This window comes from Engystomops pustulosus, chromosome 6, assembly GCF_040894005.1.
Source record: "Engystomops pustulosus chromosome 6, aEngPut4.maternal, whole genome shotgun sequence".
NCBI lineage: Eukaryota > Metazoa > Chordata > Amphibia > Anura > Leptodactylidae > Engystomops > Engystomops pustulosus.
The window spans coordinates 98,199,336-98,211,612 of NC_092416.1; the positions used below are offsets into that span (position 1 = coordinate 98,199,336).

Below are 12,277 nucleotides of genomic sequence, written 5' to 3' on the forward strand. Positions count from 1 at the left end.
GGCAACAGTGACTCAAATCGCCACCCGTTACAACCAAGGTAGGCAGAAGAGCATCTCTGAACGCACAGTACGTCAAACTTTGAGGCAGATGGGCTACAGCAGCAGAAGACCACACCGGGTGCCACTCCTTTCAGCTAAAAACAGGAAACTGAGGCTACAATTTGCACAAGCTCATCAAAATTGGACAGTAGAAGATTGGAAAAACGTTGCCTGGTCTGATGAGTCTCGATTTCTGCTGCAACACTCGGATGGTAGGGTCAGAATTTGACGTCAACAACATTAAAGCATGGATCCATCCTGCCTTGTATCAACGGTTCAGTCTGGTGGTGGTGGTGTCATGGTTTGGGGAATATTTTCTTGGCACTCTTTGGGCCCCTTGGTACCAATTGAGCATCGTTGCAACGCCACAGCCTACCTGAGTATTGTTGCTGACCATGTCCATCCCTTTATGACCACAATGTACCCAACATCTGATGGCTACTTTCAGCAGGATAATGCGCCATGTCATAAAGCTGGAATCATCTCAGACTGGTTTCTTGAACATGACAATGAGTTCACTGTACTCAAATGGCCTCCACAGTCACCAGATCTCAATCCAATAGAGCATCTTTGGGATGTGGTGGAACAGGAGATTCGCATCATGGATGTGCAGCCGACAAATCTGCGGCAACTGTGTGATGCCATCATGTCAATATGGACCAAAATCTCTGAGGAATGCTTCCAGCACCTTGTTGAATCTATGCCACGAAGAATTGAGGCAGTTCTGAAGGCAAAAGGGTTACTAGCATGGTGTACCTAATAAAGTGGCCGGTGAGTGTACATTCATTCAGGTGAATTACTAAATGTTCTATAAAACATACATGGCGGTGCCTTTTATTCACTTGGTCTATAGTTGATATGACATTCATATGTATGTCATATGAGTTTATTTTAATTATTTCAACAGTGTCTTTAACATTTCAACATAGAATTTGTATAGGAACAGTGTGAGCATTTTTATAGCAACTCAAATCTCAACCAAGCTGAACCCAGTAGGTACCCCCATTGAAACATTAGAACACTCTATATTTTATTCTGTTTATACAATCATGTATTCTACTGACAGTGGTTGGAAATACTGTATAAGCAACTTGACCCAAACATTAGTGCAATATTAGCAGATTTATGGTAAATGTGACTGGCTAAGACATCCCCATCCTGGTCCTCCCTGTTATCTGCCTTGCTAAACCCTTTATTTTATACAGTGGCACAGTGGGTGCAAAAGGGTCGAAAAGTTGCAATTGAATGGTGTGCACCAGAAATTGGGATTCTTTCTTGCCATGCATACTAGAAAACTACCATCTCCAATCTAGTTGTATATTTATCTAATGTACTCTGTAGAGTGAATCTAAACTAAAGCTACAGTCTAAATTAAACCAGCTGTATAATCTTGAATGTAAAAATATATATAATATTTACACTGCTTGGGAAGCTACCAGAAGCTGTTTCTCCTGCCCTATCTTACAATGTAATAGCACTTCAAAAATATATTGGCATCTATTATGTACTTCATGTAGGCTGACTTTTTCTTAAATGTCTTAAATGCTAACATTATTGCAAAACGTTTATAATAATTATAAATCTCCTGTGAGGTTATATTCTCTGAAACCTCATGTTTATTTATCATAGTTATGGCTGTAATTGTGTGGTCTGTATATGAAGCCTTTTCTGTCAAGTCATACAATTATTTTTAGGAATGTGGTGATCCATGAAGTGGAATAAAGAACAATACAAGTACAGTTGAACTCCAAGAAGTCACTTGTTCACAGGACAAATCCATTAGGTGGTAATCCCAGATGTCCAATGTTCTTCATTTACGATATGGAAAATGTATTTTTTGTTACTCCCGTTTTCTTAGGTGAATATACATTATGCCGCTCAACATGCTCAATGGAAAGGCCACCCAAGCCAATGCAAAGCAGTGACCAAATGATCCTCCATCACCTTTATCTTTATGAAACTCTGTCACATGGGTTGCATAAATGACCGCCCCAGAGAACACAGCCAGACCTAGATAAATTATACAAGCAGAGAGTTACCATTTAGTTTGTTATCTGGTGCTATTCTTACACACAATGGAATGGATTGTTGAATGAATTTCACCATTTTTTAATTTAATGGTTATGTATTAAAACTAAATATTAGCAAATAGGTTTATACAAGGTTTTGGACCAAACTTCCCAACATTATGAAGTCCTGTGATCTTGGAACATTTGGGAATCTTTTCAGGTCAAAAATTTATCCCTGTGTGTAATTATTGTTTTTTGCTTATTATGTATTAATAATTATTATTCTTTAATTTGACATACATTGTGCTATAATGTGGTCTTTGTTCCCTGGATTTGGTTAATGGTAGCTATGACAGCCATGATCTGTTTAATGATGGCCCACTAGGGCCTTGATTTGTAAAGCGCTATGGAATTTGATGGTGCTATATAAATAAAGATTATTATTATTATTATTGCTATTAAATCACTACTAATGTTGTTTTGCTAAAACAGTAACATTTTTAATTCACTCTTAGCATTAGCAGCACACAGGAGTATACAGATCATGTCATGACAGATCATGTCATGACATATTGTAAGTCAGGACATTTCCCCCTGCTCTCCAACGCCACCATTCTGTATTAGGCGGTATTGGAGATATATGTGTGATCTGTCCTGTAAGTACTGTTGCACAATCACTATTACACCCCCCCATCGTCCGTTTTTCCTTGCGTTATTCCCAGCATCGTGCGTTTTTCCTTACAAGTCCGATTGGAGGGGAATGGAAAACGGACAATGGGGGCATAACGTAAGTATGTTGTGATAGTACAAGTAGGACAAGTGCACGCGGTCTGCGGAGGATGTAGTAGTGCATGCTTTATGCTGAGGATGAAGTAGTGCATGTGGTGTGTGCACGATGTAGTAGTGCACACCGTATACAGAGGATGAAGTAGTGTACATGGTGTGCGGAGGTTGTAGTATTGTACGCGGGGTTTGAATGAAGTACTAGTACATGTGTTTTTGGATGAGGTAGTGGTGCACCCAATTTGATAACTTGCTACTAAAACTATAAACCTTCTAAAACTCGTAAAAAATAAGCAGGTTCCGGTCAGGCCTAGTATATACTTCAGTTATAACCTTCTCTGGATGGTTTCTAAGGCCTGTGGGATTAGCACTGGAGTAAATCCCAGAGCTGTTATGCACAAGTGAAACTTTAGACAAAGGACTAAAAATGTAAAAACAAGAATCTTCTTTTGTCATGCTTCCCATGTTTTGGAAAAGTGAATTTATGGGGATATATTCATTATGGCCAATAGCATTGCAGCATTTTATCACCTTTACGCCCCCTTGAACTGATCTTCTGTGATTGATATATGTGGTTGTGTGTGAATAAATGGGGAGATTCTGCATCTTCTAAGAGACTGGTGTCTCTTAGTGTTGTGTTCTCGTCCCAATACCAGGGAACCATGAAAGGGTTCATTTGAAAGTCACCTTTACAACTGGTAAGGGCATTTTAAGCCCTAGATAAAAATCAATTGGAGTCCCTGGGTGGGCCATACTAAAATGTACATTTGACCATCAAAGTGACCTCCACAGGAGTCCAGGCGGCGAGTGACCAGAGTTGACAAAGAGCACTCGGGGTAAGCCTACTTGATCGTCTACCTTGTCACTCCTGTTTCACTGGCTGGAAGGACTGGGTAAGGTCATCTCCTTGTGTGATATTATGTACTTTGCCTTTAAATGATATAACAGTATGCTCACTATAATTGTGGCTAAGAACCACTTGTAAGGTGACTGACAGTGACTAGACAGGTGACTCTCACTTGTATGGTCAGACAGTCTGTGATGTTAGCTGAAGCTGTGAGATGGGATGGAGTAACCCTTAGATGTCTGCAATACTAGAGTGGGAGGTATTCTAATGTGATTGGCAGATTATCATAGGACTGAGTTACTGTTTGACTGGTACCAATAGGGTTGCCCATAGAGTTATAGAGCTCAATTTGTGGAGACCTGGCCATCGGAGACCTGCGTTCCACTCTCTTCGGGGAGTCTGAACGGCCTTGTGGGACTGTAAGAACTAGTAGTGACTTGGTAAAGAGTCGGTGAGAGAGTTAACTTGGTAAATAGTCGGTAAGAGAGTTGACTTGGTAAAGAGTCAGTAAGAGTTGACTTGGTAAAGAGTCCTCTGTGGAAGTCTGGTATCTAGTTTCTTTGGAGTTGGTAAATCGAGGTGTTGGCATTCGCTGTGTCTGTGGGGACAAGTTTGGCAGTGTTTCAGTTGTAGACATTTATGATGAGTTTTGAACAGAGTAAATTGATTTCAAAGTGCATTGCGGACAAGGGACTCGGATTGTTTTTCACATAAAGGGAAAAGATGCACAGACAGAAGGTTGGCTTCATGTAAGTGGACAGTTGGTTGTTGAGTTAAGTAGGACTGTTGGAAAAGTGCAAAGTTGACATAATGGAACATAAGGGCTGGTAGCATTGTAGTGAAAAGAAAAGTAGAAGTGAAGGTCGGAAGGTTTTGGGATATGTCACAGGACCTGATGAATGTACAAGTAAGAAAACTTGATCAGATTTGCAAACAGACACTTAGAGCCTCTGGCTTTAACGGACGGACCAGGACAGAGTGACAGGAATCCTTCAGAGTGCCCATTGAAGAAAGAGACAGGCGGTAAGGGACATTTCAAAGTTTTTGATGTGGAGAGAATCTGAGAAAAAGGAGATTTTATTATATTTTTCTCCCTGGAAAAAAGGAAAAAAAGGATGGCATCTAGAATCCAGACCAGCAACCTCTTAGACTCCACCCCTGTACCTGGTGGTTAGAGAAGATGACACGCCCTACTATCCTTCATTGGTGGCCATCTTAGAACAGTTAATTGCCTATGTCTCTACTTAATAGTTGTAGAACACAACTGGTTTTTGTTGTAGTTTAGCAGCTGAGCACCCTTGGAGATTCTTGACAGATGTCTGGAATAAAAGCCGGCTGAGATGAATATTTTCCCTAAATCCAGATCTCTACTTAGATAATTCTTAGAGTGGGAAGTTGTTTGGTTTATTATGGTGCAGTTAAAACTTATTTGATCCTGACGATTATAGAAATATTACTAATAAAAAAGTGTTGCAATGTCTCTGGTACCTGCTTTTTGGAGTAAAACGAGGGAGAGTGAGGGGTCTGAATCTGCATTTTGTTATGCTCAGAACTGACAGGCTAGTGACGTTGAAGTGGAGAGAAAGCAGAATTACTCCATATTGAGCTATTGGTGATGCAAGAATGCAGTATTCCCTGTATGCCACGTAAGATCCCCCTGTGTAATCCAGAGATGCCAAGCAAGGACAAGCCCCCAGCCCTATGACAAAACCTTTGACTTGTGTTTCCTTTTTGACTAAACACCAACACTTCATTTAAATGTACCTGACTTCTGTTTGAGACACTGCAGTCTGGACTGAATTTTATAGATAGCCCGGAACGCTGGGCTAGAGATAGGTAAGGGAGAATCCCATATGTCTAGATGAGATAAAGCGGAGGCGTAAACAGTTAGAAGAGTTTCCATGGGAACTGTTTACAGCTTTTGGACACATGGAGTATGACCTGACAGTGTAGTGTACATCTAGTTCACTTTGCCAGCGGGTTGTTACCAAAGGTGTTAATGGACTAGAGACATCTCTGCCAGACTTGCATACAGAGGGACTTATAAGACTTTGACAGAATCCAGGAGAAACAGAGACCATGATCGGTATTTCACAGACCACTGCCAAAGTGAGACTGAGAAAAGTTCAGGTCCCATAAGGGGTAAGACCCAAGTGGGCATGCTTCAACTTGCGGGGTGGGGACATTACTGAAGTGACTGAAGTGAGTGGTCTCATTCTAGGAAATGGAGACGCCCCCAACGGGGCGGGACTAGGGGGGTGATAATGAACGAGGACGTCAGCAAGCACACCCTCCCCAAGACAGAGTTTGCTCCCATTGTAGAACTGACGTGGGACTCCTCCTATTAGCCCAGTGATGATTTATCCTGTTCGCAGTCAAGAAAAATACCCAGAAAGAACAGTCGGATACACGAAGAATGGTCCATGACCTCCAAGCTGCCAATGAGTGTACTGAAGCCCAGTGGTCCCTTGCCCGCACTTGCAGCAGTCCCCGAGAGTGATCTTCTTCATTGATTTGGCAAATGTTTTCTTCTGTGTGCACTACATGAAGATTACCAGTACCTATTTGCCTTTACCAGTTTAGTATTCCAGTACACCTGGTGCTGATTCCCACAAGGAGGGGGGTGACAAAACTCTCCCAGCCACTCCATGACCCTACAGGGAGTAGATTGGCAGACTAGCCCCTTACTGGATGATGTCCTTTTACAACAGGTTTGCCAGGATGCATCTATTGACCTTATGTGTTTTCTGTTGCAGAAGGGTTGCAAAACTTCTGAAGACAAACTCCAGTACTGCTAGGAGAAGGTGGTCTTCCTAGGCCACTACTTCTCAGCCACAGGCAGACACCTAACAGAGGAAAGAAAGCTGGTAGTCCAGAATATGCCCTTGTCCTGAGACCCTAAGCCTCTTCACATGTTTCTCGGACTGGTTAGTTACTGCAGGCCCAGGATAAGGTCTGCTGCCTCCAGCCTGATGCTGTCCCTGCATTGCCTCTACCCCATTTGCCCTTAGTCAGGAGGCAATTGATGCATTTCACAGCCTTAAGCTGGCAAATCCTTTATGCCCTGGTCCTAGGCACACTGGACCAAACCTTATATTTAATTTTGCACTGAGTATCTGGGTCCTCACTCAAGTACAGCCCAAGCATCTGAGCAAAGGCCAGACAGCTCAGACTCAAGTGTACTCCTGATGCCCCAGAACGTCACACTGCACAGCTCTGATTCCTGCCATTCTGTCGCCAGTCTTCCAGGATTCAGAAAAGGGGAGAGAAGGGTGCTTAACCCAGATGTTGAGTTTTTTTTCTCGTAGTTGGCTCCAGGTCTGCAAGAGAAGACAAACGGTTCTACAGTGGATATGCAGTGACATATCCACGAGATAGTACAAGCAGAACCACTTCCTCCAAACAGGTTAGCGCAGAAGGGGGAGTTGACGGCACACAGGGAAGTACTACAGCTAGGTAAAACGGCAAACATCTATACTCAAGGTATAGTTCTGGGGTCTAAACACAACTATGAACCCATATGGAAGGCTTGAGATTTCCTCACCTCTGCAGTGGCGCCCTTTAAGCATGGAACGCTGATTGAAGAGCTCATGGATAATCTCTTACTTCCACAAGAGGTGGGGATAATAAAAGTAAAAGTGCTTATAAACCGCCAGTGGTTTGCCCGGGACATTACTACCCCTGTCACTAGACTAGTGAAAGCCTGTATAGTCTGTACCCACCACAACCCGGGTAAGGTGGTAAAGACCCCACAGAAGGTGACACCCAAGCCGCTGTATCAATTCCAGAGACTGCAGATGGATTTTATCTAGCTACCAAAAAGTAGTAAGTAGGAATACATGCTTATGTGCGTTGATCTCTTTCCAGGGTGGCCAGAAGCTTTTCCCATGACCAAGACTACTGGTAGAGCTGCAGCCAAGACGTTGGTGAGTGAGATTTTCTGCAGGTTTGGACTCCCAGAGACCATAGTCCGGTCACGGAACCCACTTTACTGGATAGGTAAAGACTGAAACCTTGTCCCTCCTGGGTGTAGAACAGGCCCAACACACCCCTTACCCTTCCCAAGCTAGTGGTAGGGTTGAGAGACTAAACGGCACTCTTAAGTTAGAGATCCGGAAGGCCATGGAAGTAACATAGAAACCATGGCCCGAGTGCCTTCCTGCTATGTGGTGGTAAAGAGACACACCAGAGAGAGAGTCTGAAGCGACGGTCCTTTCCAAGTCCTGCTGACCAGTGCCACGTCTGTGAAGCTATAGAGAAGCCAGCATGTTTCCACGCTTTCTATTGCAAACTTACTTCTTCTTCTTGCTACCTGGTCTCTTCTGACTGACTGTATGCTCAGGGACACCCCAACCAGGACTATCACTGTATCCATAGGGCTGAACAGTATCCCCCCAGGGTAAGAGACTTCACCTATGGTTGGTGCAACACAACAATGACCTTCTTTAACATTGACAGCACAGGTAACCCTGTATTAGCAGTGTCTGATGTGTACTGGATTTGTGGGAATAGAAGAGTCAGGTCACGCCTGCCTAGAGGCTGGGAAGGTGAGTGTGCTGTGATAAAATTTGTGCATTCCTTCCTCGTGATCCCCAAGGATGTTTGATCAGACACATAAAGCAAAGGTAGAGAATCCCAAGGGATTCTGGAGGTCAAAGAGAGAAACACCTAGATGACAACATTTATATAAATACAGTCTAGAGTCCATTATTCCCCAGATAGCTAAGAACAAAAATTTTGATGGGGTTAACTGTTATCGTTATTGTAATCAACAGAGATTTGTGAATTATATCCGAGACTCTTTCCAGCACCGCATGGCTTTCAACATAATCCTTGCCGAGAAGGGAGGAGTCTGTAAGATGGTGGGAGCGGCTTGTTGCATGTACATCGGCCCTATGGATCCATTAACCATGCCCTTGAAAAGATTGAAGGACTGTTCAGGGAACTCAAGAGAAACTCTGGAGGGGACACTTTGTCCTTTGTGGTTGGGGGATTGGAAGGGCTTCCTTTAAATGGGGGTGATATAGGGGATTGTGATTTTGCTCTTGTCACTTATTTTGTGTTGTGTGGTTCCCCTCATCAAGTCCACCATTTCCCAGCTGGCCATCCAGGTTGTAAGAACCAATACAGGAGAAGTGCCCGGAGTGGAGGATACTTCCTGTTGGAGAACCAGCCTGTTTAAACCAGTGATGTGATTTGAGTATGCAAACCTTTAACCCTATAGCGACTTGCCTCTGGGGGATCTGGTGAAGCCATAAAAAAATCCAGCAGGTGAGAGTTCAGCCCACCTTAAGGTACCTGGAGTTTGAGAAGGTTGCTTTAAGAGGTTATAGGTCTGCAGTCTCAAATAGGGGGGAATTGTTAGTGATCTATTTCTCTACAAGATGCCATTTTGGACCAAGCGAACCAAACATGCGCCATTTTGGAGATCAAGCGGACATTTTAGTTTTAGTCGGGGGTGCTTTTAACCTGTGTACAAACATGTCAAGGATTCAGACTTCATTTTTGTGTGAAAGTGTTTAGAAATTACTGTGTTCTCACTCCTCTCTGCAGCTCATCTATGCGAAGGCCATGTTGTGACTTATACAGAGCTAACACAAGGCCACTTAGTATAAACATTATGTCTGGAGACCGGTGCATGGTGTGAGAAATAATATGTAAAGTTCACCTACATGCTTTGGGAAAGTGAATTTATGGGGGTATATCCATTATGGCCAATAGCATTACAGTATTCTATCACCGTTTCACGCCCCCTTGAACTGATCTTCTGTGATTGATATATATATATATATATATATATATATATATATATATATATATATTATTTTTTTTTATTATTTTATTTTTCAATTCCCAGATAACCTCTTTAACAAGGTTTATCTCCAAACTTTTATGTTTGGCATGCACTTTGAAAGCCTCCTCCTCCTTTCTCACAAATTACCTATTCCCTTCTTCCTTTTTCCTCTCCTTTTGCCTTCCTTTCTTCTAGGCTTGTTTTGCTACTTGCTATTACTTTTGCTATTGTTTTCTTGTACTCTTTTGCTGGTCTTTTTTATGCAGTTGGTTTTTAGGTTAGCTATTCTTTTACACAGAAAACAAGCCCTCATACATATCTGTAACCTTTTGACTTTTGGGAGGTGAGGAGGCAAAATGGAAATACAAATAAGGAATAGGGCATCAGTGACAGGGTCAGGGTGATCAGTGTCATGTGTTGTTAAGAGGTTAAATAAAATCTCCAGCTAAAAACTCAATTCCAGACCTCCAACTTGATTTTATATCACTCTATATTCTTATTGCATACATGCTGTATTCACTTTTCTGGACAGTCTCTCTCCATTTTGCCGTTCTTTCTTTTCCTTTCTAGTTTGATATTAAACCCAATGCCTGTGTGGCATACACCATGATACAAGATGTCCTGATGCATGTAAGAGGTGACACATGTAGTAGATCTCCATAACATGCAAATCTGTTTTCCATTGTGGAAAAAATTCTCATTCACTGTCTATGCTCAGCCTGGCGACTCATTCAATTAGAGAAAAACTCGACAGCAGTTGGATCCTAAAGATCTGATTCATATCACCCATCCTGTGGATAGGGTGTAATAGTACTCGGTGAAGATCCTTTAAAGACCAGGCATAATCTGCTGAGGAGTCTGGAGGCAATACACAAATATGTTTTTTCAGGGAAAATGAAAATTATGCCTCCAATGCTACCTTAAATAACTCAGCTGCCTTTAGATTAATGTTCAAGAAAGGTACCAGTATGCAGGGTAGTAAGTGTTGTTATGGAAACTATGAAAAGATACTAACTGTACAAGGCCTAGCTTTATAAATCACTCTGTATTTCACATTTTAAAACACTGTAAATAGGTTTTTACTCTTAAAAATAAGTAACTTAAAGGTTATGAATATCAGTTTACTGTATGAGTATCATGTTAATTAAATTCCCTTTGGCTCTTTAGCTGGTGCTACTAATGCTGGGTGAAATCATCAGTCATCATGTTCCTTAAAATGTGTCTGATTTATCATCACGATAAAAACCCTTCAAAATGATTTGAAATGATAAGGATTAGAGATGAGCGAGCATTAAAATGCTCGGGTACTCGTTACTCGAGCCGAACATTTCCTGATGCTCGAGTGCTCGTTTCGAGTAACGAGCCCCATTGAAATCAATGGGAGACCCGAGCATTTTTTAGTAAAATTAAAAACTGAACGAGCACTGTTCAGTGCAGATGTTTTCACTAAAAGAACAGTGAAAGAACACTGCAGAACAGATTGCAGATGTTCGCAAACATCTGCGATCTGTTCCGGAGACACGCGTGCAGAACGATGTTCTCTGCAATAGTATTTGAAAAACAATATGTGTAGAGAACAACTTGCAGATGTTGTCAAACATCTGCAAGTTGTTCTTCACACATATTGTTCTTCAAATACTATTGCACCGTGCAAGCGTGTCTCCGGAACATCTGCGATCTGCTCCGGAGACACGCGTGCAGAACGGTGTTCTCCGCAATAGTATTTGAAGAACAATATGTGTGAAGAACAACTTGCAGATGTTTGACAACATCTGCAAGTTGTTCTCTACACATATTGTTCTTCGAATACTATTGCGGAGAACACCGTTCTGCACGCGTGTCTCCGGAGCAGATTGCAGATGTTCGCGAACATCTGCAATCTATTCTGCACAGTGTTCTTTCACTGTTTTCTTCAATTAAATGATTAAATTAAATGTTTTAATTGTATTTTTTTACTGTTCTTTACTTTTTTTTTAAAAAAATTAAATGCTCGTTATCGAGCAGGGCAAATACTCGTCCGAGCAACGAGCCGGTCCGAGTATGCTAATACTCGACCGAGCATCAAGCTCGGACGAGTATACTCGCTCATCACTAATAAGGATGTAATCCAAGCTGTGCTCAGACAAAATCACCATAGTTAAATGAGTTCTACAGAGTTAGAAAAATATGCCTATTTCTTTCAGCAACACTGCTATAATAAATTCATAGGTTATATTCATACTTAACCGTACTTCAATAGAGCTGGAATACTATACTGCCTAAAACCATTGATAAGAGTAACATTGTGTTTGGAAAAATTCTTGGTTATTAAGTGCTTTCCAAGGATATAATACTCACTAGCAAGGATTTGAAAGGCACCTGTTGCATAAAAGAGCCCCCCTTTTTCCATGGTGTAGAGCTGACACATGAACAGCATGAAGGAAAAACTGGAAAACAGGACAGAAAGCACAACCAGTGCCTGCACTGCATGGAACCACTCTGAGGAAAACAAAACACAAGAGACAATATCAGTGAACTGTCCATTTCTGTGTACTGTACCTGTTTCTTGTATATGTGTGCTTCAGGTTTGTTACTTTCCATGAATACATGACTCTCTGTAGTAAAGCTTGGGTAGCAAAGTCAGAGGTGCAGCAAAAGTCGGCTTGTGTTTTATCTAGGTCTAAAAATATTGCTATCAGTGTCAGAATGGGGTTCTCCTAATAGAGGAAATGGTACTGAGGGAGCAACTTCCACTCATACAGTATTTAACATATGGACATTCAGTTTTATGCCACTTTTATGTTTGCATCATTAATAAAGAATAAG

At 41.8% G+C, this 12,277-nt stretch overlaps 1 protein-coding gene across 3 annotated transcripts in view; it reads right to left on the minus strand.

Annotated features, from left to right (window-relative positions):
- Positions 1-845: 845 nt before the first annotated feature.
- The window catches only part of EMP3 (epithelial membrane protein 3 (MAM blood group)), a 51,021-nt gene continuing 39,589 nt past the window's right edge, over positions 846-12,277 (minus strand). For all 3 annotated transcript variants that reach the window (XM_072110460.1, XM_072110459.1, XM_072110461.1), the window contains 2 exons: positions 11,810-11,950; positions 846-2,049 (listed from right to left, as the gene is read on the minus strand). In XM_072110460.1, coding sequence (XP_071966561.1) covers positions 1,880-2,049; positions 11,810-11,950 — 311 coding nt within the window. In that variant the 3' untranslated portion in view covers positions 846-1,879. The remainder of the gene's footprint in view (positions 2,050-11,809; positions 11,951-12,277) is intronic.